The sequence below is a fragment of the Bos indicus genome, chromosome 15 (genome assembly GCF_029378745.1).
Source record: "Bos indicus isolate NIAB-ARS_2022 breed Sahiwal x Tharparkar chromosome 15, NIAB-ARS_B.indTharparkar_mat_pri_1.0, whole genome shotgun sequence".
Lineage (NCBI taxonomy): Eukaryota > Metazoa > Chordata > Mammalia > Artiodactyla > Bovidae > Bos > Bos indicus.
In genome coordinates, this window is record NC_091774.1 from 41,717,829 (window position 1) to 41,744,734 (window position 26,906).

Sequence of the window (26,906 nt, forward strand, 5' to 3'; positions counted from 1 at the left end):
TTTTGAGAGCCAAGCTGAAGAAAATGTTTTACTTTCTTAAAAAGATGGGACCAAAAGGGAAAATAGCTATAAAGGCCATTATTGTGATCATTAACAAAATTTGATTATAGGCTGTGGATTAGACAATAGTCATGTATCAGTGTTTAATTTCCTGGTTTTGGGGAGAAAAAAACCTGGGAGCCAGCAATGAGTTTTAAAGCTCCAGAGAGTGAGGTTCTCTCTCCTTTTCTTTTCTTTTTTTAAAATTTTGTCTTTCTTTAATTGAGTCTGCCTGCTGCTTTGTATCGGAGAAGGCGATGGCACCCCACTCCCATACTCTTGCCTGGAGAATCCTATGGACGGAGGAGCCTGGTAGGCTGCAGTCCATGGGGTCGCTAAGAGTCGGACACGACTGAGTGACTTCACTTTCACTTTTCACTTTCATGCATTGGAGAAGGAAATGGCAACCTACTCCAGTGTTCTTCCCTGGAGAATCCCAGGGACGGGGCAGCCTGGTGGGCTGCCATCTATGGGGTCGCACAGAGTCGGACACGACTGAAGTGACTCAGCAGCAGCAGCAGCAGTGTATATACGTCAATCCTCTCCCAATTCATCTCACCCCGCCCTACCTCCAGAGAAGGCAATGGCACCCCACTCCAGTACTCCTACCTGGAAAATCCCATGGACGGAGGAGCCTGGTAGGCTGCAGTCCATGGGGTCGCTGAGTGTCAGACACGACTGAGTGACTTCACTTTCACTTTTCACTTTCATGCATAGGAGAAGGAAATGGCAACCCACTCCAGTGTTCTTGCCCGGAGAATCCTAGGGACGGGGGAGCCTGGTGGGCTGCCGTCTATGGGGTCGCACAGAGTAGGACACTACTGAATAGACTTAGCAGCAGCAGCAGCAGCTGCTTTGTATTGTGCCGTTGGAAGGTAACTTCTTTGCCACCAATACATCATGTTTCCAATTTTCCAGGAAGGGACCACCAGGCAAGGCCAAAATCAGTTCCTCAGAATGACTGGTAGAAGCTGAGCAGGGACTGCTGCCTCTTCCCCATCTTCCTCCCCTCCTCCTCGCATCCTCTCCTTCCCTCCTCCTCGCCTCCTCCTCCCCCTCCCATTCTACCTCTTCAGCCTCAGCAGCAGTATCAGCATCATCACCATCCAGACACTCTTGTGGTTTTCTTTTGAAAAATCCTCATGTTCACAAATCTGAAATCACAGAAGGGGAATTCAGAGACATCTACTCTCATTGCAAATGCTCTTCACTTTGTAAAGCAATGCAAGGTACAAGTTCCCAGTGAGGAAAACCTCCCAGTGCTTACCAGTGATGGTTTGCAGAAATTATCGCCACATACAAGTGTTTCCATCAAGCAGGCTTACCTGCACATGAAGTCAGTCCTGAAGATAGAATTAACCCCCAGTAACACCCCCAGGGCACACGTCCTCCCTGAAGTCCTGTTTCTCTCTGTGTCTGGACTGTTTTGGAAAGTCTAATGAATGCGGCCTCTTTCCTTGCTTGATATAGGCCACACTCAACGCAGTGGGCCTGGCTTTACTCATTATCACTGCTTCAGATGCTGCTCATCAGTGACAGAGGATCTTGATGACTTGTGTCATTTCCACTACCTTAGAATTGTTAGTCCTATAAAGAAATCGTGGAGTAAGGAAGAGAAAATATTAATAATACCATGACTTCAAGACAGATGCTTCTCTTGAATTTCAATGTTTCTAAAATCGGATTGTGCCTGATAAATTTGGCATACAGATAAATAATAAATATATACAGAAATGACAATTTATTATCCAAACCAGAACACTTTTGAGAGTTAAAGAGGGTACTGCTAATTGTTACACTGAAACAGCAGGTATGAATCAGTGTTGTCACAAGCAAACCAGGACATACGATCACTCAACTTATAATTTTATATGTACATTTAATGCAATTCATTCATTTGACGTTATTTGTTAGGTATACACACGTCATGTAGGGTGTACAATGTTTAACACTGGGCATCAGATCAGATCAGTCGCTCAGTCGTGTCCGACTCTTTGTGACCCCATGAATCGCAGCATGCCAGGCCTCCCTGTCCATCACCAACTCCCAGAGTTCACTCAAACACACGTCCATTGATTTAGTGATGCCATCCGGCCATCTCATTCTCTGTCGTTCCCTTCTCCTCTTGCCCCCAATCCCTCCCAGCATCAGAGTCTTTTCCAATGAGTTAACTCTTTGCATGAGGTGGCCAAAGTACTGGAGTTTCAGCTTTAGCCTCATTCCTTCCAAAGAAATCCCAGGGCTGATCTCCTTCAGAATGAACTGGTTGGATCTCCTTGCAGTCCAAGGGACTCTGAAGAGTCTTCTCCAACACCACAGTTCAAAAGCATCAATTCTTCAGCGCTCAGCTTTCTTCACAGTCCAACTCCCACATCCATACCTGACCACTGGAAAAACCATAGCCTTGACTAGACAGACCTTTGTTGGCAAAGTAATGTCTCTGCTTTTGAATATGCTATCTAGGTTGGCCATAACTTTCCTTCCAAGGAGGAAGCATCTTTTAATTTCATGGCTGCAGTCACCATCTGCAGTGATTTTGGAGCCCCAAAAAATAAAGTCTGACACTGTTTCCACTGTTTCCCCATCTATTTCCCATGAAGTGATGGGACCGGATGCCATGATCTTCGTTTTCTGAATGTTGAGTTTTAAGCCAACTTTTTCACTCTCCACTTTCACCTTCATCAAGAGGCTTCTGAGTTCCTCTTCACTTTCTGCCATAAGGGTGGTGTCATCTGCATATCTGAGGTTATTGATATTTCTCCCGGCAATCTTGATTCTGGCTTGTGTTTCTTCCAGTCCAGCGTATCTCATGATGTACTCTGCATAGAAGTTAAATAAACAGGGTGACAATATACAGCCTTGACGAACTCCTTTTCCTATTTGGAACCAGTCTGTTGTTCCATGTCCAGTTCTAACTGTTACTTCCTGACCTGCATACAAATTTCTCAAGAGGCAGATCGGGTGGTCTGGTATTCCCATCTCTTTCACAATTTTCCACAGTTTATTGTGATCCACACAGTCAAAGGCTTTGGCATAGTCAATAAAGCAGAAATAGATGTTTTTCTGGAACTCTCTTGCTTTTTCCATGATCCAGCAGATGTTGGCAATTTGATCTCTGGTTCCTCTGCCTTTTCTAAAACCAGCTTGAACATCAGGAAGTTCACGGTTCACATACTGCTGAAGCCTGGCTTGGAGAATTTTGAACATTACTTTACTAGCATGTGAGACGAGTGCAATTGTGCGGTAGTCTGAGCATTCTTTGGCATTGCCTTTCTTTGGGATTGGAATGAAAACGGACCTTTTCCAGTCCTGTGGCCACTGCTGAGTTTTCCAAATTTGCTGGCATATTGAGTGCAGCACTTTCACAGCATCATCTTTCAGGATTTGGAATAGCTCAACTGGAATTCCATCACCTCCACTAGCTTTGTTCATAGTGATGCTTTCTAAGGCCCACTTGACTTCACATTCCAGGATGTCTGGCTCTAGGTGAGTGATCACACCATCGTGATTATCTGGGTCGTGAAGATCTTTTTTGTATAGTTCTTCTGTGTATTCTTGCCATCTCTTCTTAATATCTTCTGCTTCTGTTAGGTCCATACCATTTCTGTCCTTTATTGAGCCCATCTTTGCATGAAATGTTCCTTTGGTATCTCTGATTTTCTTGAAGAGATCCTTAGTCTTTCCCATTCTGTTGTTTTCCTCTATTTCTTTGCATTGATCGCTGAAGAAGGCTTTCTTATCTCTTCTTGCTATTCTTTGGAACTCTGCATTCAGATGTTTATATCTTTCCTTTTCTCCTTTGCTTTTTGCTTCTCTTCTTTTCACAGCTATTTGTAAGGCCTCCCCAGACAGCCATTTTGCTTTTTTGCATTTCTTTTCCATGGGGATGGTCTTGATCCCTGTCTCCTGTACAATGTCATGAACTTCATTCCATAGTTCACCAGGCACTCTTATCTATCAGATCTAAGCCCTTAAATCTATTTCTCACTTCCACTGTATAATCATAAGGGATTTGATTTAGGTCATACCTGAATGACCTAGTGGTTTTCCCTACTTTCTTCATTTTAAGTCTGAATTTGGCAATAAGGAGTTCATGGTCTGAGCCACAGTCAGCTCCTGGTCTTGTTTTTGCTGACTGTATACAGCTTCTCCATCTTTGGCTGCAAAGAATATAATCAATTTGATTTTGGTGTTGACCATCTGGTGATGTCCATGTATAGAGTCTTCTCTTGTGTTGTTGGAAGAGGGTGTTTGTTATGACCAGAGCATTTTCTTGGCAAAACTCTATTAGTCTTTGCCCTGCTTCATTCCGTATTCCAAGGCCAAATTTGCCTGTTACTCCAGGTGTTTCTTGACTTCCTACTTTTGCATTCCAGTCCCCTATAATGAAAAGGACATCTATTTTGGGTGTTAGTTCTAAAAGGTCTTGTAGGTCTTCATAGAACCATTCAACTTCAGCTTCTTCAGCGTTACTGGTTGGGGCATAGACTTGGATTACTGTGATATTGAATGGTTTGCCTTGGAAACGAACAGAGATCATTCTGTTGTTTTTGAGATTGGATCCAAGTACCACATTTCGGACTCTTTTGTTGACCACGATGGCCACTCCATTTCTTCTGAGGGATTCCTGCCCACAGTAGTAGATATAATGGTCATCTGAGTTAAATTCACCCATTCCAGTCCATTTCAGTTCATTGATTCCTAGAATGTGGACATTCACTCTTGCCATCTCTTGTTTGACCACTTCCAATTTGTCTTGATTCATGGACCTGACATTCCAGGTTCCTATGCAATATTGCTCTTTACAGCATTGGACCTTGCTTCTATCACCAGTCACATCCACACTGGGCATATAGTGCTTAAAATTACATGCTTAACATTTGGCTTACAGTGTTTAAAAGGTAAACACAGACCTCTCCCTCTTGGAACTGATGGTATAAAGAGACAGATAGCTGATAAAAGGGAACAAAGAATAGATGTATATTTACAAATCATAGTAAGTGCCGCATTAACAAAACACCATAGACTGGATGACTTAAACAACAGAAGTGTGTTTGTCAGAGTTCTGAAGGCCGAACGTCTGAGGTCAGGGAACCGGCAGGGTCAGATCCTGGTAAGAGCTCTCTTCCTGGCGTCCAAACAACCACCTTCCTGCTGTGCCCTCATGGTAGAAAGAGAGCTCTATGGTCCCTCCCCCTTCTTATAAGGACACCAGTTCTGTCTGGTCAGGATTCCACCCTTACAATGTCCTTTGACCTTTATCACATCCATAAAGGCTCTCTCCCCAAAAGAGTCACACGGGGGCTTAGGGCTTCAAAACATGAATTTGAAGGGTTTGAAATTGATTATATTCTTCGTAGCTGAAGATGGAGAAGCTCTATACAGTCAGCAAAAACAAGACTGGGAGCTGACTGTGGCTCAGATCATGAACTCCTTATTGCAAAATTTGGACTTAAATTTTGCCTCCTTACCTGCCTCCTGAGAAATCTATATGCAGCTCAAGGAGCAATAAAACTGGACATGAAACAGATAACTGGTTCCAAATTGGGAAAGGAGTACATCAAGCCCATATATTGTCACCCTGCTTATTTAACTTACATGCAGAGTACATCATATGAAATACTGGGCTGGATGAAGCACAAACTGAAATCAAGATTGTGGGGAGAAATATCAGTAACCTCAGATATGCACCCTTATGGCAGAAAGCGAAGAGGAACTAAAAAGCCTCTTGATGAAAGTGAAAGAGGAGAGTGAAAAAGCTGGCTTAAAACTCAACATTCAAAAAACTAAGATCATGGTGCCTGGTCCCATCACTTCATGGCAAATAGATGGGGAAACAATGGACACAGTGACAGACTTTGTTTTCTTGGACTACAAAATCACTGCAGATGGTGACTGCAGCCTTGACCACTTGCTCCTTGGAAGAAAAGCTATGACCAACCTAAAAAGAATATTAAAAAGAAGAGACATTACTTTGCTGACAAAGGTCCATCTAGTCGAAGCTATGGTTTTTCCAGTAGTCATGTATGGATGAAACAGTTGGACTATAAAGAAAGCTGAGCGACAAAGAATTGATGCTTTTGAACTGTGGTATTGAAGAAGACTCTTGAGAGTTCCTTGGACTGCAAGGAGATCCAACCAGTCCATCCTAAAGGAAATCAGTCCTGAATATTCATTGGAAGGACTGATGCTGAAGCTGAAGTGCCAACACTTTGGCCACCTAATGCGAACTGACTCATTGGGAAAGACCCTGATGCTGGGAAAGGTTGAAGGCAGAAGGAGAAGGGGATGACAGAGGATGAGATGGTTGGATGGCTTCACCAACTCGATGGACATGAGTTTGAGCAAGCTCTGAGAGTTGGAGATGGACAGGGAAACCTGGTGTGCTGCAGTCCATGGGGTTGCAGAGTCAGACACTACTGAGCGACTAAACTGAACTGAGGGACACAACAAAAAATGTAAGAATATAAGTTCCCGAAGGTCATGGAATTTGAATGGTTTTTTTCAGACAAAATTCCCATCTCACACTAAGGCCCCCAGCCCAAAGGAAGGAAGTACTCCACAAATAATGGTTAAGTTGAATTAAAGGGTAGAAGGGACATGATTGATTTATAATTTTGGAAGATGGAGTGGAGGGCAACAAGAGTTGCAGCCACACACACACAAAAAACCCAACTTGTTAGAAGGCTATTGATAGAGTTGTCCACACAAAGATAATGGCAGCTCGGCCCAGAATGTTGTCTGAGCAGATTGAGAGGTGTGATTAAAGTTAAGCTATATTTAGGAGGTAGAACTGACTGCATTTACTGACGTATTATTGAATGTTAAGGAAAGGAAGGGGACATAGTTATAGATGAGTTACATAATTATTTATGTAGGTTTCAGGCATGGGCTATTAGGTCGATGAGGGGAAAATGAAGGGACACCCAGGGAGGCAGGGAAGGAAATCAAGAGCTTGGTTGTGGACAAGGTAAACGTGCCATGTCTGAGAGATGCACAAGTGGAGGTGATGTGTAGGCAGACGGACATACAAATCTTGAGCTCAATGGAATGTAGTGTGTCCTCCTGCCCTAAAAATCTCTCACTACAGCGGTAGCAAATCTTACCATCAACAAAATTTTACAGAGATAATAGTTATACCACATACTTAACGGGCTCTAAACTTGGGCTAGGTGTTGAAATAACCCTCTATGTGTATTCACTCATTTGACGCTCACAGTTATTTTTGCAGTGTGTCATTTTTGTCTCCATTTCACAAACAATAAAACTGTATGTTAGAAAGTGAAATAAATTCTCTAAAGTCAGCAATCCAGCAAATGGAAAATGTAGGATTTGACATCATGCATGCGTGGAGTGGGTTGCCAATTCCTTCTCCAGGAGGTCTTCCTGACGCAGGGATCGAACCAGCATCTCTTATGTCTCCTGCACTGGCAGGCAGGTTCTTTGCAATTAGTACCACCTGAGAAGCCCAGGATTTGACATCAAGACTGTTTAACCTCTGTGCTCTGACCACGGTGACCTCCTATCTCCCAAGAGGCAGAGGCCTTGGCAACATTTCCTACTCGGCTCCTAAAGTATCATGCGACCTTGAGCCTCAGATGGGAAAGGGAAGGTAATTGGTTAGGGCCCCTGCAGCTCCTGCAATGCTGATCTATTTCGTAAATCCCTTTTAATTTATTTATTTATTGTCTGTGCTAGGTCTTCATTGCTGTGCAGGCGTCCTCTAGTTGAAGTCAGCAGAGGCTACTCTCTAGGTGTGGTGTGTGGGCTTCTCATGGCGATGGCTCCTCTTCTTGTGGAACACTGGCTCTAGGCACGCAGGCTCAGTAGTTGTGGTGCACGAAGCTTGCTCTGAGACATGTGGGATCTGCTCCATGGCATGTGGGACCAGGGATCAAACTGGGGTCCCCCACATTGCAAGGTGGATTCCAACCAATGGACCACCAGAGAAGCCCACAAATCCCATTTTTAATGTGAGTTTGCTGTAGGTACCTATCAGAGATGAAACTCAAGCTGACAAGTCATTTTGATGTGTATAAGAAGGGCAAATTTCTTTAAGTGAAGACCCAGCACACTGCTTTCTTAATCTGAATTCCAGTGGAGTAAAACTCTTTAGAACAAATATTTCTGAGTGAGAAAGTGTTCAGCATCTCATATTCACTTTTATCATCTAAATGTTAACCTCAAGGATCCCTCTGAGCCAAAGGTGGGTGTGATGCATGAGCCAGACACACAGCTTCCTCTAATGTCTGCACCCAGGGTCTGCCAAACTTCGCCACCTATGCTGTCCAGGTAACACATGGGTTCCCTGTCACCTGGCCCCCACTGTGCTGGGAGGTGACAGAGTGTGTTATGCTTTCCTCCAGTGATTCTGATTGCCCTGCATTTCATAAAGGACCTCCTGACTTCCCCTCCTGGCTTATTCTTTGGGCCAGTGTTTTGGAGTTCATCTAGTATGGACTTTCAATTTGAATTTTGCTGGAACATGCTAAAGAGCCATTCATATGTGTTGGTGGGAGGTTGTTTCTGATTAGATTAAACTTCTGAGAGAGGAAAGAGCCACTGATTAAAGACATAAAAAAGGAAACACTTTAAATGAGTAGTAAGTGGCTCATCTTCATATAGCGAAGTATAAATTAAACATAGTCCAGGGATCAGCTTTGAATAGCAGCTGGATAGAGCGAGCTTTTCTGAATACATCCGCAAGGAGAAGGCGCTCACAGCAATTCGGGGGGCTTAACCCACCAGAGAGGGCTCTGAGCACTCCTGAGTAAATGGAGGGGCTGTTGCTATTGCTAAGTCACTTCAGTCGTGTCCGACTCTGTGACCCCATAGACAGCAGCCCACCAGGCTCCCCCGTCCCTGGGATTCTCCAGGCAAGAACACTGGAGTGGGTTGCCATTTCCTTCTCCAATGCATGAAAGTGAAAAGTGAAAGTGAAGTCGCTCAGTCGTGTCTCACCTTCAGCGACCCCATGGACTGCAGCCTTCCAGGCTCCTCCATCCATGGGATTTTCCAGGCAAGAGTACTGGAGTGGGGTGCCATTGCCTTCTCCGAACCTGATAAAAATGACTCTCACACTAGGGACGGGAAGGGTTTTATTTGGATTTCAGAAAATTATTCCCTGAGTCCCTGTGACATTCAAGCTCATTATTATTCTCTGACATAGCATTGGTGATGGTAATGGGGCCAGAGATCTTAGTTCAAAACAAAAAGACGTGATTAGAGTAGACAGCACACGTGTCAATGGGACCCTGATTTGGAACGTGGCTGACACTTCGGTCTCAGAGCTGGAACGCTTCTGTAGTGTTGGGTCTATAGAAACACCTGGGCTGGAACTAGCCAGCCTCCCCAGCTTTCTCAGCTTCACACAGAGGGGCAGCCCTGCCTAGACTGTGTCACCTGCCCAGGGCTGGAGGTGTGGCTGCAGCCCCACTTCCCATGGCTCACTCTAGGCTCCGTGGAGCCATCATGGGGCTGCTGCCTGTGGCTATCAGAGGAACACTGAGCCACGCGTGGTCTCCAGGCCCCTGGCTTTCCCTTTTCCAGCCTGCTGGGTTCTCCTTTGGTTTTCTCACAGCTTCTCTGGTCCTGAACTTGAACCAGACTCTCCCTATAGCCTGTTTTGTAGGAGTCCTAATGCCTACCTTCCCCCGACAGTTCCCTTTCTCCCTACTGAGAATTAAATCCCCTCTTTGTAGCTTCAGCCCCTGGTGGGAACCTGCTCTGAATGGACTCATTATCTGGACTTGGAAATCTCTCCCCACGCCTGGACCTTCTGTGGCAAAGTCTCACTTAATAGATTGAACCCCTGGTTATCCATGCTGCAGGGCCCAGGCCTCTCTGGTCACCTTGCCCCTCACACGCTTGCAGCTTGTATGAAGCAAGGAAATGATCACAGTCTGCAACAGCAGCCCCCAGGCCCCAAAGGCTGAACCCAGGACAAGTTTATTTCTCACTCACTCGCCCCCTAAAGGGTGCGAGGCGCTCCTGGTGGCTCCCCTTCAAGTGCTAACTGAGGGCTGAGGGTGCTTTTTTTGTGTCTTCCCCATCTTTGAACTTCAAGGTCATTTCAACGAAAACATCCAGTGGACTGGGGGAAAAAGAGGCAGAAGTGTTCATGGGTTCCCTCACTGGACACTTAAATATCTGGGCTTGAAAGTGACAGCTGTAATTTCCTCTCGTTTCATTGGCTCCCACGATCCCTCCTGACTCAAGGAAGGCTGGGAGATGCAGAGGAGCACACAGGTTTCGTGAGCAGCAGGCTTCAGCCACATCCGTGGAGACCCCCTTCTCCTGGCTTCACTTCCCCAACCCCGGATAGAGTCAGGCGTGTCTTCTTCCTTTTTTTCCATTTGTCTTGAGTCCAATCAAGCCCATTGTGTTTGAACAATAAGTAATCAGGGCTGTTGGCTGATAAGAGGTTTGAGGTAACCATAAATAAATTCTCCTTGGTTAGAACCATTGAAATATATCCTATAATCTCAATGACTGCATGTTTATAAAGTGATCCTCCTGGAATTTCCTATAAGGAAATGAACTCTCATGGTCCCAGTCTTTATAGTCAGAGCACTAGGGTCCAAGGAAAAGCTGGAGCCCCTGTCTATGATGGGCTGGTTTGCTGAACTTGGCGCCGTGGCGGGCCCTGGGTTTCCAATAGGTAAACAGCTATTTCAGCAAATCTCAATACCCTGCAAAACAGCCTTTTTACTTTTTCTTCGTAAAAAGCTTCCAGACATTCCAGCCCAGCTGGTCTCTTCCTGGATTCCTGCCAGATGAATCCTCCTGCTGCCTTCTGATAGTTATGAAAAATCCCTTTCAAACAGGGGAACTGCTTCAAGCGCTTCTTAGGGCTGACCCCAAATCAGACCCCTTCAGGGACACCGTCCAAGAAAAAGCATCATTTTTTTTTTTTAATTCCGAGTAGCAATTCTGTCCAAAAGACTCTTTGGCAGTGTTTTATTGTAAAAACAGGGCTTGGGAAACTGGATCCCCAGGGAGTGTTTTTCTGATGGAAGAATAAGCACCGCCGGACTATAAAAATGTTTCCTTACACTTGAAAATAATGAAATATCTGCCCTTGGAAACCTGGGAGGCACCAAGGAAAGCACACAGGGGGTGACTCAGAACTAAGGCCCAGCCCTCAGGCCTTTGTCCATGCAGTCTATCAAGCACCTGTCATGCGCCAGGCCCTGTTTCAGCTATAAGGCCCTTCTCTCGCAGGCCAGTGCTTCAGGCTCCATCTCACTGGTGCTCAGGGAACTGCAAATTAAAACCACAGTGACAGTGAGTTTCACACCCATCTCTGGACAATGCCAAATGTTGGCAAGATTGTGAAGCAGCGTGAGTGCTCACTGTGCTGCTGGTGGAGCACAGGACTCTCACTGTGGAAGAGGTTCACTCTCCTTAGGAGAGCTGAATGTGCATCATAACCTGTGCCTCAGAAGTCGCACCGTGGTGTAGATACACGGAGAGGTGCCCTCCCTTGGGTGCCAAGAGACATGTATACGTTCCAAGGAGCACTATTCATAATCCAGGAAATAACCAGACCGGGGACCACCAGGAGCATGCGTAAATAAATGCCTGTATATTTATACAATGGAACGTGATAGTGATGAAAATAAATGAGGCAAGAAGCAAGTGGCTGAATGCAGACGATATGCTTCCATTTATGTAGCCTTCAAAACCAGGTAAAACTAAAGTAGTTGAGCTTGATGGCAAGGACATTATTAACAAGATTCAGGAAGGGGGCTTACCTTGGGGGTAGGGAGGAACACACAAAGATGTTGCTGCCAGTGCACTCTTTCTTATGCTGATGGTACATAGGCAGTTGTCCCTTGTGTTATGTCTTTAGATGTACATATGCATTGTGTACACGCACACACACACACACACAGAGTTAGAGGAAGTACAGGGAACATGGGAATGCAGAGCAGAGGCATTTAATAAACGTAGGGCAGCTAGGCAAGTAGGTAGGAATTCAGTTCAGTTCAGTCGCTCAGTCGTGTCCGACTCTTTGCGACCCCATGAATCGCAGCACGCCAGGCCTCCCTGTCCATCACCAACTTCCGGCATTCACTCAAATTCACGTCCATCGAGTTGGTGATGCCATCCAGCCATCTCATCCTCTGTCGTCCCCTTCTCCTCCTGCCCCCAATCCTTCCTACCATCAGAGTCTGTTCCAATGAGTCAACTTTTCACATGAGGTGGCCAAAGTACTGAAGTTTCAGCTTTAGTATCATTCCTTCCAAAGAATACCGAGGGCTGATCTCCTTCAAAATGGACTGGTTGGATCTCCTGGCAGTCCAAGGGACTCTCAAGAGTCTTCTTCAACACCACAGTTCAAAAGCATCAATTCTTCAGCGCTCAGCTTTCTTCACAGTCCAACTCCCACATCCATACCTGACCACTGGAAAAACCATAGCCTTGGCTAGACAGACCTTTGTTGGCAAAGTAATGTCTCTGCTTTTGAATATGCTATCTAGGTTGGCCATAACTTTCCTTCCAAGGAGTAAGCATCTTTTAATTTCATGGCTGCAGTCACCATCTGCAGTGATTTTGGAGCCCCAAAAAATAAAGTCTGACACTGTTTCCACTGTTTCCCCATCTATTTGCCATGAAGTAATGGGACCAGATGCCATGATCTTCATTTTCTGAATGTTGAGCTTTAAGCCAACTTTTTCACCCTCCTCTTTCACTTTCATCAAGAGGTTTTTGAGTTCCTCTTCACTTTCTGCCATAAGGGTGGTGTCATCTGCATATCTGAGGTTATTGATATTTCTCCTGACAATCTTGATTCCAGCTTGTGTTTCTTCCAGCCCAGTGTTTCTCATGATGTACTCTGCATAAAAGTTAAATAGGCAGGGTGACAATATACAGCCTTGATGTACTCCTTTTCCTATTTGGAACCAGTCTGTTGTTCCATGTCCAGTTCTGTTACTTCCTGACCTGCATATAGGTTTCTCAAGAGGCAGGTCGGTGGTCTGGTATTCCCATCTCTTTCACAATTTTCCACAGTTTATTGTGATCCACACAGTCAAAGGCTTTGGCATAGTCAATAAAGCAGAAATAGATGTTTTTCTGGAACTCTCTTGCTTTTTCCATGATCCAGCAGTTGTTGGCAATTTGATCTCTGGTTCCTCTGCCTTTTCTAAAACCAGCTTGAACATCTGGAAGTTCATGGTTCACGTATTGCTGAAGCCTGGCTTAGAGAATTTTGAACATTACTTTACTAGCGTGTGAGATGAGTGCAATTATGCGGTAGTCTGAGCATTCTTTGGCATTGCCTTTCTTTAGGATTGGAATGAAAACAGACCTTTTCCAGTCCTGTGGCCACTGCTGAGTTTTCCAAATTTGCTGGCATATTGAGTGCAGCACTTTCACAGCATCATCTTTCAGGATTTGGAATAGCTCAACTGGAATTCCATCACCTCCACTAGCTTTGTTCATAGTGATGCTTTCTAAGGCCCACTTGACTTCACATTCCAGGATGTCTGGCTCTAGGTCAGTGATCACACCATCGTGATTATCTGGGTCGTGAAGATCTTTTTTGTATAGTTCTTCTGTGTATTCTTGCCACCTCTTCTTAATATCTTCTGCTTCTGTTAGGTCCATACCATTTCTGTCCTTTGTCGAGCCCATCTTTGCATGAAATGTTCCCTTGGTATCTCTGATTTTCTTGAAGAGGTCTCTAGTCTTTCCCATTCTGTTGTTTTCCTCTATTTCTTTGCATTGATTGCTGAGGAAGGCTTTCTTATCTCTTCTTGCTATTCTTTGGAACTCTGCATTCAGATGCTTATATCTTTCCTTTTCTCCTTTGCTTTTCGCTTCTCTTCTTTTCACAGCTATTTGTAAGGCCTCCCCAGACAGCCATTTTGGAATTAGCCAGGCAAATAAATATAAATGTGACAGGGGGAAGAGGCTGACCACCACTGGCTTTTGTCTTAGCTTTGCCCAGGTTTGACCTCTCTTTCCTTCTCAATCCCATGCAGGGCCGCGAATAGAGTAAAACGCCTGCCATGTCTAAGGTGAAAATTGAAGAATGTCTTAAGAATACCCAGCCCTTGTCAGTGTCTTTGTTTGCCTGCCTTTCTGACCCTACAATCACTCTGCAAACACGTGTCTGGTCTCCTGCCAGCCATTCTCAGGCCTCAGCCTCTATCCTCCTCGTCTTGTTCCCCTAGCCTGCCTGGTTTGGCTTTCAGCTCTTGTCTCAGCATTTCACAGCCAAGTTAGGCAAGACAGCTACACATAAAAAGGTAATTAACAACATGAGCCAAGAAATAAGGACCACATGAGTGGAGCAAATCATGTGTTCCAGGAGTTAGGAGGAACAGGGCCAGGCTGGTTTTGGATGGACGGAGAGTAGGAGGAAGGGTTTCTGGACTAAGGGAACAGTGGGAAAATTTTGCAAAGAGAGAATAGCTCATTAAAAGCCATAAGGAGATAAAAGCTGGACAGGATTTGGGATCTTATCCTGTGAAACATGATTATGAAGTACAAGACTAAGGTGCCACCACCCTCAATCCCTTACTTATGGTTGCTGCTGCTGCTAAGTCGCTTTAGTCGTGTCCGACTCTGTGCGACCCCATAGACGGCAGCCCACCAGGCTCCCCCTGTCCCTGGGATTCTCCAGGCAAGAACATTGGAGTGGGTTGCCATTTCCTTCTCCAATGCATGAAAATGAAAAGTGAAAGTGAAGTCGCTCAGTCGTGTCCGACTCTTAGTGACCCCATGGACTGCAGCCTACCAGGCTCCTCCGTCCACGGGAGTTTCCAGGCAAGAGTGCTGGAGTGGGGTGCCATTGCCTTCTCCATACTTATGGTAGATATTACTAATAAATGGTAGTATGCTTTTCCATTGAGCCCAGACAGAGGCTCGGAATCCTTTAAAATATATATATATATTTGGCTGCGTTGGGTCTTAGTGGCTGCATGCAGGGTCTTTATTGCATCACACAGTCTCTAGCTGTGACATGTGGGCTCTGGAATGAGCAGGCCCCGTGGTTGCTGTGTGTGGACTCAGTTGTTCTGTGGTATGTGGAGCAACTGATTCCCCGAACTCCCCAATCAGGGATCGAACCCCTGCAGTGCAAGGCAGATTCTTAACCACTGGACCACCAGGGAAGTCCCTTAGAATCCTTCTTAACCCAGTGCCTCAGAAGGACATTAATAAGTGAATGGATTCAATATGGGGATGTTACCTGTGATTCCTACCAAAGTTTACAGAGTGATCACCAGTCTGTAAATAGGAGGAATGGTCACACTGTATCCTGGAGTCTTGCTTCCAGCGTCTCCCTACTTCCCAGCTCCCAATTCACAACTCTACCAGTTGTGTCTCACATACTGGGCAGCACTTGAGGTATTGGCAAGAAAACTTAGAAGCACAGAATGCAAAAGGAAGAAGTGATCTAAGATGTCCCTGAGTCCACCTCCTCCATTTGGCAGCTAGGAAAAACAGGGGCTTGGGACGGAAACGGGTCTGTTTATGTAACTGGCAAACATAGGACATAAATTCGGTCTTCTGACCCTGACCCCAGGCAGCTCCCAGTCCCAGGAAGAGAAAAGAATCCGATATTTCCTACGAACCTGCTACTGCTGCTGTTAAGTCACTTCAGTCGTGTCCAACTCTGTGTGACCCCATAGACGGCAGCCCACCAGGCTCCCCCATCCCTGGGATTCTCCAGGCAAGAACACTGGAGGGGGTTGCCATTTCCTTCTCCAATGCATGAAAGTGAAAAGTGAAAGTAAAGTCGCTCAGTCATGTCTGACTCTTCGTGACCCCATGGACTGCAGCCTACCAGGCTCCTCCATCCATGGGATTTTCCAGGCAAGAGTACTGGAGTGGGGTGCCATTGCCTTCTCCTCCTATGAACCTACTAGATGGCTATCTTTGCTAGTGGGAGCTTTTCATTCATGATCTCTTTTAAACCTGCCAGTTGCCCCAATAAGAAGGCACCTGACATCCAAGGACAAGTCCTAGTTGAAGGCTAACGTGTGACAGAGGCAGGATCCACACTTTCTCCACCAGCCCCCAAGACCTGCGTGCTTTCTTGCAGTTCCCAGGTGGATGCACCAAGTTTTTCTGAAACAATCACAAAATTAGGGCTCCCTGGGAAGAGCTGGTGGTGAGCAGGACTCACGCTTCTATTTACAACAGTTCAGGTTCTCAGTCACGGTCACATCTGGGGGCAGCCTGGCAGCTCCTCCGTGGGCATCTGTGAGCATTGGCAAGGTCAGGGGCTTTCCCTACACTGAGTTCATGACTCTGTAAGACAAAACCGCCTGCGATCTCCCAGACTCATTTGATAACTTCCCAGGTTTTACGATGGTAATTTAAGCTCTGCAGCCAAAGTAACTCTCCTCCATTGCAGCAGCCTGCACTTAAATGTCAGAGCTTTGCTGAAAAACCACTTGGGTTTGAAGGAAGTCATTGTGTTCAGTAAAATCTGGCACATTTTATGTTTATGGCCTTTATTAGAGGAGCCAGCTGAGCGAGTTAAACCGCCTCTCTGTATGGTTAGTGCAAGCCCAGGGCTCTGGGATTGCTGGAACCACTCATTCAAATCACAGTTATTGAACATGTACTAAGTGCTCGGCGCTGGCATATACAACATGCTCCTTGTCTTCCTGGAGCTTATCCTTTATGGATGCAGAGGGCAGACATTGAAAGAATAAATGCATAAATAGAAGTATTATGAATAAGCATCATTAAGAAAAAAGAGTGGAGTGCAAAAGTACTCCCAGGGATCTAATTTCGACTGGGTGGGTGAAAGAAGGTGATATTTGAACTGGGTAACAAGTGAGGGAGTTTTTCCAGAAAGGTGCAATAGTGGGTACAAAGGCACAGAGAGAGGAAAGAACTTGGTGTGGTCAAGAAACATGCCCAGTGCCCATCCAGAGGCCACGAGGTCCAGCCTCGGACTCCATTCCACCGGGCATCCCTGGTTGCCCATAAGACTAGCATACACCTCACTTCTTATAACGAAGTGTGACAAGCACACAAGGCAAACGTTTGGTTCTACCTTGGTAGCCGCTTCCTATGCCCAGCGACCTCATCTGCCTTCTTGATTCGTGACCCTTGGGCTTTGTTCCTCAGTCACCGCTCTGATACCCAACCCTTGCCCTTCCTCCTCCTGGCATCTCTACCCCCTAGAACTTGCGAGACTGAGCCATCATCTTGCCCCTTTGTCCTCCCTCCAGTGGCCCTACTTCTCTAGCACAATGCCTCCTGTCTATCACCTCCCATAACATGCCACAACATGCCAGCTATGACCGGTGTCCCAGGCCTGGCACCCTTTTACTTCCTCATCCCCTGTTCCTCCCAAGCCTCCATGGATGCTTCAGGGCATCATCTTTCATGAAACCCAAATGCCAGTTGTTTTCTTCCCTATCCTTTGTCTGCAATCCGTGAGAGGGTCTCTGAGATCAGCTGTGGGGCAGACTTCTGAGGTTCTCTCTGGGTCAAGCCATGGGTCAGTGGAGTCACTCCTCATGTGAGGATCATGGAGCTCAGGCTTTCTCTTGTTTATTTCAGGGTCATTGTGCAGGGTCCAGAAGTGGAGGGGCAAACATGCAAAATATACTCTTCTGCTCCAACCAGAAGTTTCCAGGAACCCAAAGGCAATACACAAGGCAGATGGTCTCCATAGATGAGTTTCTTTTCACAGAAGAGAAGAGGACGGAGGTGTTCTAGGTGAACAGGTGCCCCCAGTCCCTGGAGAGGAGCCTCTCCCTGCTGGGTCAGGCACTCTTGAGGGTAACACGTCTGTTGTCTGTTGGGCTTCACCAGATACGTAACTCCTCTGCAATCACTTGTCTCCTGAATATGGCTGTACAGAAGTCAATAGCAACCATAATGGTTATTATAAAATACCTAAAAATACCAAGTGCAGACTAAGGGCTTAGCAATATTCCCTGCATTACGACAGGGGCTTCCAGAGCCCACAGCCCAGGGCAGCAGTCACTGCTTTGCACGTTTCCGAGACCTGAGGTGAAGCACCCCAGAGTTGCCACTCAGCCAGGACATGATAGGACCAGAATAGACCCAGATATCCTGCCCCCGCCTCAACTACCATGCATGCAGAGCTCACATGGAGGCAGGCTCAGGGTAAATACATATCTGCACTCCATCCCCTTCTTCTCTGGGGTGAAATTGAGGCTTGGGAGGAGATATCCTGCCAAAGGTGACAGCAGCAAGTGGCAGAGAAAAACACTTGAATCCAATTCTCTCTGGCTTCAAAGCTGTGCTTTTAAACACTACGTGCTACTCCGACCCGGCCCAGCCACCCCACCTCTGCTGGAAACCCATGATCTGTTCTAGGCACCATTTAGTACCTGTCTAAAGAAGAATCAGGTGAAGAGCTTGGAGAACATTTTGAAAGAGGGAAGGAGATAGTCAAAGAAGCAAATACAAGACTGTCATGATCGGGAAAGATGGGGCTGGGGCCACAGAACATGAGAGGTTAACCTAGTTGAAGGGGATACAGAACTGTGACGCTGAAGTGACACCCTGAGAATGTTACATGAAGTGGGGTTGGGGGGCTATGTAATGGCATGTGCAGAAGTCCATAGGTGAGAGGAACCCGGGTGTGCTGGAGGAAACAGAGGAATGTCAGCGTGGCTCCAGCGTGGACTGTGTCAGGGAGCAAGCATGAGGCTGGAGGGACAGGCAGGGGCCAGGCCCCAGGAGCTTCAGAGGCTGTACTGGGAAGGGTGCGGTGCCTACAGGACACGATCCAGGGTGCACCTTCAAAACAAATGTTGTATATTAATGCATATATATGGAATCCAGAAAAATGGTATTGATGAACCTGTTTGCAGGGTAGGAATAGAGACACAGATGTAGAGAACAGACTTGTAGCCAGTGGGGGAAGGAGAGGGTGGGACGAATTGAGAGCGTAGCTTTGAAACATATACACTACCATATGTAAAATAGATAGTTTGTGGGAAGCAGCATGTAACACAAGGAGTTCAACCCAGTTCTCTAGGACAACCTAGAGGGGTAAGGAGGGGTGGGGGTTGGGAGGAAGGATCCAGAGGGAAGGGACGTATGTATACTTATGGCCGATCCACATTGTTACAGGACAGAAACCAATACAACACTGTGAAACAATTATTCTCCAATTTAAAATAAAATCATTCTGGCTGCTAGGTGGAGACGAGACTGGAGGAAGACAGGAAAAAAGGCAGTTGTTCGAAGGCTATTGCCGTGTCCAGATGGGACACGGCAGTGGTCTGGATGAGGGCGTGGCTGCAGGATGGGGACAGGGGTGTGGCTTCAAGAGCTCAGCAGAGTCCACCCTGCTGCTTTCACTGAGCAGCCAAAGGCACAGTGGGAGGTGCTGCAGCCACCCTTCTGATTAGAACCATAGCACATGTGTCCACTCTGAGGTGAAATGGTGACCAACTCTTTGAGAAACTGGTCTTGGAATAAAACAGCTTTGTTACAAATCATGTTCTGTGTTGCTGAAATATGTCAATTAGTAGCCTCCATTCTGGTTGCACAAAGAATAATTACCCTGACTCTGTGTTGTCAGTAACATATTCACGGTATTTACAAGGCTTTTCTTGAAAAATCTGAGCAACCTGTGAATTGGAAATCAGCACAGTCCCAGAATGCGGAGGTCATAGACACAAAGATGCACAGCCTGGGGCCTCCCATGGCTCCCTCTTCTGATCCGCAGAAACACCCCTGGGTGTGGGAACCTCCTTCAAATCTTGGTCACCCTAGGGGAAGCACTAGCTCTTCCTTGAGCTTTAATCAAGTTCAGATACATCCTTCTGTTTTCCGTAACAGCTGTGTGGTCTTGGGCAAGGGACAGCCTTGGTCTCAGTTTCCGCATTTGGCATTGGAGACAATAACCACTGGGCTTCCAGCGGCGCTACCACTAGGTGGCGCTAGTGGCAAAGAACCCTCCTGCCAATGCATTAGACGTAAGACACAGGTTTGGTCCCTGGGTGGGGAAGATCCCCTAGACAACCCACTCCAGTATTCTTGCTTGGAGAATCCCATGGACAGAGGAGCCAGGCAGGCTACAGTCCATAGAGTTGCAAAGAGTCAGACATGACTGAATCCATCTAGCACGCACGCATGCGCAATAACCACTACCTCACAGTATCTTATTCTGAAGATTCTGCCGTACATCATTTGTACAATAGTAGCTGAGGCTGATCAAGTGCTAATTATGTGCTAGGCATCTTTCTAAGCACTTTGTATATTAGCCCTTTAATCTTCTCAGCAGCCTCATGAGATGGGAATATTAGGATCCCCATTGGAGATGAGGAAACTGAGACACACTGAGATCAAGTGAATAACTCACGGTCACACAGCTAGTATGAACCAGAGCCCGGATTTCAATCCAAGTAGTCTGAGTTCAAACCCTTTGCTCATAACCGCCATGCTACACAGTCCAGTGCTGGCACACAGGGGATGCTCAGTGGAGATGTTTGTTTCCTTTCCATTGGCCCTAAAGTGAAAGTGAATGTTGCCCAGTGGTGTTCGATTCTTTGCAACACCATGGACTATACAGTCCATGGAACTCTCCAGGCCCGAATACTGGAGTGGGTAGCCTTTCCCTTCTCCAGGGAATCTTCCCAACCCAGGGATCAAGTCCAGGTCATTGCAGGTGGATTCTTTACCAGCTGAGCCACAAGGGAAGCCTATCGGCCCTAAATGGTATACTAAATGCAAGAGAAGCTCAGAAAGTGGTAAGTCAGTCCCTTGCTTTCCAACTCTAGCAACCTACAGGGACCAGTTGGTGTGAAAAAGCCTGGTGGAAGAGAAGGCAGTCTCTTCCTAAGCAACACAGGGGGAAATTAAGCTAAACCTGAAACTGACCTAGCCTTAGAGGAAGACCTGTGGGTGCTGATGGGTGCACGTTACAGGCATGAATATCATCTGCCAAATTGCTCAACTGACAATACCTGACAAACAACCACTGCTGTCCACCAGGAGATCTTGATTGCTTTTCTCCGAAGTCTTACTCGTCAGTTCTGATCAGGTATTTCAGGTCCATCCCACTTTATTAAACATTAATCATTTATTGATCGATTGTCTGGTTATATACACCAATCATTTAAATATTTATTCAAAAAGTACTTACCAAACACCTATATGTACCAGGCTGTGTTCAGTGCTAGAGAAATGAATGAGATACTCTGCCCTCTAGGAACAGAGTAGCAGGTAAGTTGTGGTGTCAAGAGCTTTGAGGGCCAGAGGAGGGAGCCATCGGCTGTGTCCCAAGAACTGAGCAAAGACCCCACAACAGTGTGGCCAAGATCTTGAGAGATAATAATTTTTTTCAGCTGGAGAAGAGTAGGGCGGGCATCCCAAAATTGCAAATAGGGTGAGAAAAGGCCTAACGGCACAAAAGGACATGCATGTTCCAGAACGCTAGACATCCAGAGTGGCTGGGATGATTGTGGCAAGGGCTCCAAGACACTGTCCCTCAACACTCAGGTTGCAAGGTCAGTTTTCTTTATTTTTCAAAACTGAATTGCATCCAGTTGAAGCTGCTGCTGCTAAGTCACTTCAGTCGTGTCCAACTCTGTGTGACCCCATAGATGGCAGCCCACCAGGCTCCTCCTCCATCCATGGGATTTTCTAGGCAAGAGTACTGGAGTGGGTTGCCATTGCCTTCTCCGCCAGTTGAAGCTCCTACTCACCAAAATCAGGAGAAGTTTCATATCATTCCTTCCTTTTAACCTCCCCCTTCCTTGGGTTCCATCAGAACTCAGGGCCCAGGAAGGATGGAGCAGGAGCAGGGCGCTGGCTCTCCCTGTGGAGATTGCTCATCCTTGTGCAGGCTTGTTGTAACATGACATCTCTCCTGGAGGTTCTGCTGGTCCCTCCATGTCAAGCACTGCTGCAGAGAAAATTACCAAGGATTTTGTTAACTTGGGGCAAGGAGAACTCAGATCACTGGTCATGAAATGTCTAGTGTCTTCCTTGGGGGAAGGAAGGTGGAAAGACTGGAGAGGAAGGGTGCATTAACTCTTTGCTGGTAACCACAGCAAACGGAAACAAGACACGAATGAATGACTCAATAACCTTCCAGTTCTAGGAGTAGAATTAAGGTACGGTGCGCTCCCTTTGCAGGCAGGAGAGTAAGGTGAGGAGAGCTGGATGGGTCCAAGGTCCTGTTCATTGTCACCTGTGGTCTGGGTTCAAGGCTCAGAGTCAAGTCTGGGCACTGATGAGTGGCTCTATGTCTTCCGCAGGTATGGCAGTGTGGTGGGAGCGTGGAGGTCCTGCCCTGCTCACGGATTGCCCACATCGAGCGAGCCCACAAGCCCTACACCGAGGACCTCACGGCCCATGTCCGCAGAAACGCCCTCAGGGTGGCTGAAGTCTGGATGGACGAATTTAAAAGCCATGTGTACATGGCATGGAACATACCCCAAGAGGTAGGAAGCCACTGTGGGGGTGGCTTTCTTGAGGGTTGATGGGGAGCAAACAAACAAAGCAAATGTACAACTAAACTCTTCTTCCCAGGAGACAGCCAGAGTCTTGTTTGCCATGCTGAGTGAACTCTCAGTCCTAAGATACTGTATAACGCAGAAAAGGGCCTGACTGTAGGGTGCTATGGCGTGCTAAGGTGTGTCTTACCCGCCCCATCTCTGGTCACCTCCTCCTTGGAAGTGGGCTCCTTTCCCTCCAGACCACAATGTCCTCATTCCATCTGAGAAAGTTGAACCAGGTGGCTCCAAGTTTCCAACATGCTCTCAGGTCCTCAGCTTCTCTGACAATGGATATTTCATGGTCCCAGATTACAAATATCCCAGAAATTACCAAAATTCACCAAATGCACCTTAATATCCCTGTAGACTGAATGCAAGCTTCTCCGTCGAAACTTTGACCAAACCAATAAGCAACATCCTTATACCTTTGGGATTTCTTGAACCACATGGGCGGAGCACTCCCACAGGGACCCTCAGGAGAAGGGACCCGTTCTGGGCATTTTTGAGGCTGCTTGTTACCTTCAGAGAACCTTATCATTGTCTGCTACTGTCCTCTAGCCCTCTTATTGTTTAAACACTAAGCTGTGTCCAACTCTCTGTGACTCCTTGGACTGTAGACCACCAGGCTTCTCTGTCCACGGGATTTCCCAGGCAAGAATACCAGAGTAAGTTACCATTTCCTTCTCTAGGGTATTTTCCTGACCCAGGGATCAAACCCACATCTTCTCATTGGCAGGTAGAAGCTTTACCACTGAGCCACCGGTGAAGCCCTCTAGTCCTCTTAGTTCAGTTCAGTTCAGTCGCTCAGTTGTGTCTGACTCTTTGCGACCCCATGAATCGCAGCACGCCAGGCCTCCCTGTCCATCACCAACTCCTGGAGTTCACTCAGACTCACGTCCATCGAGTCAGTGATGCCATCCAGCCATCTCATCCTCTGTCATCCCCTTCTCCTCCTGCCCCCAATCCCTCCCAGCATCAGAGTCTTTTCCAATGAGTCAACTCTTCGCATGAGGTGGCCAAAGTACTGGAGTTTCAGCTTTAGCATCATTCCCTCCAAAGAAATCCCAGGGCTGATCTCCTTCAGAATGGACTGGTTGGATCTCCTTGCAGTCCAAGGGACTCTCAAGAGTCTTCTCCAACAGCACAGTTCAAAAGCATCGATTCTTCGGTGCTCAGCCTTCTTCACAGTCCAACTCTAACATCCATACATGACCATTGGAAAAACCATAGCCTTGACTAGACAGACCTTTGTTCGCAAATAATGTCTCTGCTTTTGAATATGCTATCTAGGTTGGTCGTAACTTTCCTTCCAAGGAGTAAGCGTCTTTTAATTTCATGGCTGCAATCACCATCCACAGTGACTTTGGAGCCCAAAAAAATAAAGTCTGAAATTGTGACCACTGTTTCCCCATCTATTTGCCATGAGGTGATGGGACCAGATGCCATGATCTTCGTTTTCTGAATGTTGAGCTTTAAGCCAACTTTTTCACTCTCCTCTTTCACTTTCATCAAGAGGCTTTTGAGTTCCTCTTCACTTTCTGCCATAAGGGTGGTGTCATCTGCATATCTGAGGTTATTGATATTTCTCCCGGTAATCTTGATTCCAGCTTGTGCTTCTTCCAGTCCAGCGTTTCTCATGATGTACTCTGCATAGAAGTTAAATAAGCAGGGTGACAATATACAGCCTTGATGTACTCCTTTTCCTATTTGGAACCAGTCTGTTGTTCCATGTCCAGTTCTAACTGTTGCTTCCTGACCTGCACAGAAGTTTCTCAAGGGCCTTCCAGTCACCCGTATTTAAGAAGTGCAGCAGACTATTTACAGTAGCTAGAACATGTGGGACTTCCCAGGTGGTGATAGTGGTAAAGAACCCACCTGCCAAAGCAGGAGATACAAAGAGACATAGGTCCCTGGTCAGGAAGATCCCCTGGAGGAGGAAATGGCAACCCACTCCAGTATTCTTGCCTGGAAAATCCCATGGACAGAGAAGCCTGGAGGGCTACAGTCCATGGGGTCGCAAAGAGTCAGACACTACTAAAGTGACTTAGCACAGAACAGGAAGCAACCTAGATGTCCATCGACAGATGAGTGGATAAATAAATTGTGGAACATATAAACAATGGAATATTACTCAGCCATAAAAAGGAATGTATTTGAGTCCATTCTAATGAGGTGGATGAACCTAGAGCCTATTATACAGAGTGAAGTAAGTCAGAGAAAGGTAAATATTGTATACTAACATACATATATGGAATCTAGAAAGATGGTACTGAAGAGTTTATTTGCAGAGCAGCAATGGAGAAAGAGACATGGAGAACAGACTTATGGACATGGGGAGAGGAGAGGAGAGGGTGAAATGTATAGAAAGAGTAACATGGAAACTTACATTCAGTTCAGTTCAGTTCAGTCGCTCAGTCGTGTCCGACTCTTTGTGACCCCATGAATCACAGCACACCAGGCCTCCCTGTCCATTACCAACTCCCGGAGTCTGCTCAAACTCAAGTCCATAGAGTCGGTGATGACATCCAGCCATCTCATCCTCTGTCGTCCCCTTCTCCTCCTGACCCCAATCCCTTCCAGCGTCAGGGTCTTTTCTGATGAGTCAGCTCTTCACATGAGGTGGCGAAAGTATTGGAGTTTCAGCTTCAGCATTAGTCCTTCCAATGAACACCCAGGACTGATCTCCTTTAGGATGGACTGGTTGGATCTCCTTGCAGAACAAGGAACTCTCAAGAGTCTTCTCCAACACCACAGTTCAAAAGCATCAATTCTTCGGTGCTCAGCTTTCTTCACAGTCCAACTCTCACATCCCTACATGACAACTGGAAAAACCATAGCCTTGACTAGACAGACCTTTGTTGGCAAAGTAATGTCTCTGCTTTTGAATATGCTATCTAGGTTGGTCATAACTTTCCTTCCAAGGAGTAAGCGTCTTTTAATTTCATGGCTGCAAAACTTACATTACCATATGTAAAATAGAAAGCCAGAGGGAATTTGCTGTATGTCTCAGGGAACTCAAACAGGGGCTCTGTATCAACCTAGAGGGGTATGATGGGGAGGGAGATGGGAGGGAGGTTCAAGAGGGAGGGGGCATATGTGTACTTATGGCTGATTCATGTTCAGGTTTGACAGAAAACAACAAAATTCTGTAAACCAATTATCCTTCAATTAAAAAATAATTTTTTTTAAAAAGTGCAAGAGAGGAAGCAGTGTATCTCTGGTAGCTTTGTTCAGCCTTGCTGTGTGTCATATGGAAATGACCTTGGACAGCTGGGTTAGGCGAACTGAACAGATGCCAGACATGGGATCCCCACCTGCCTGCCAGCCAGTCTGCCTGAATGTCATTGCTTAGGTTGCATTTTATGTGACATGGAGCTGTTGACTGCATGACCTCCTGCTTTGCTCCCAAGGCCGTGGCTTCTCCTCGAGAGTCCTTTGGAAAGCCTCTGCTCTCTCTTCTGGACAGGAAAACGGTTGATCTTTGCTTAAAGTTTCCATGTAAAGGCCTTGTTTCCTGATGTCTCCACCAAGCTAATATTTCACTCAGGCTGAGGGATTGAGAAAGTAGGCTGGGCGGGATCTTTCAAGCAGCCCCCTAAGGACCACCACCATGGGGAGGGGTCTTGGGTTGGCTGCACCTTTGTACAATCAGCGAGACTTCAGCAGTCGGGAGAAAGAATGAGGAACCCCAGCAGTACCAGCGGGAGTCCAACCTTGATGAACCAGCCCCGAACGCAGCTCTGACAGTGGGAGTGTTTCTAGGGAAACGGTGGTGCATTCTGGACCCATCTGTGGCTGTGGGCGTTGGATCACAGCACTCTGGGCAGGATGCTGAGCCCCGCTGTGGGAGTCCTCTGAGAGCAAAATGTTGAGCACACTTGGAAATTCCCCAGGAGCTCACCAGCAAAGCAGTGTGATTCCCCGGGTTCTGTGAAGGACTGGGGTCCTGTGCATGTCCTTGTCCCCCTTCTGTCTGCACCATAAAGCTGCAAACTTTGTAGCCTTCTCCACCACACCCCCCGCCATTGCAGCTGACAGATGTTGAAACAAACAGCAAATACGAAGAGTGGTAGAGAATTGAGTGTACTTTGAGTAAAAGTAATTGGAAAATGATGAAACTCAGTGTCTGCTGGTGACTCCTAGAGGAGTTCAGACCAAGTCAAGTGGGTGGGGGCTGGAGGGGGTGGTAAGACAAGGACAGATGAGAGGTGGAAATGTCCAGGATAAAGCCTTTAGGAGGAGAAGGAAGAGGTCAGTGTGTTTCCTCTGGACCCCCTGTTCACTACTATGTCCAAACTCCCCTTTCTGCCTCTCTCAGGCTGGTGGAAAGAGCCACTCTGCACCTCCCATTCACTTCTGAAGTCACATATCAATACTGAAGCTGCTTTTGACAGAGTTATCATGGGT

The 26,906-nt window shown here is 46.6% G+C and overlaps 1 protein-coding gene across 1 annotated transcript in view; it reads left to right on the forward strand.

Moving 5' to 3' along the window:
- GALNT18 (polypeptide N-acetylgalactosaminyltransferase 18) overlaps positions 1 to 26,906 on the forward strand; it is a 353,046-nt gene that overhangs the window by 262,393 nt on the left and 63,747 nt on the right. Inside the window, exon 7 of the mRNA XM_019975498.2 lies at positions 22,260 to 22,445. Within this exon, the coding sequence (XP_019831057.2) occupies positions 22,260 to 22,445 (186 nt within the window). The remainder of the gene's footprint in view (positions 1 to 22,259; positions 22,446 to 26,906) is intronic.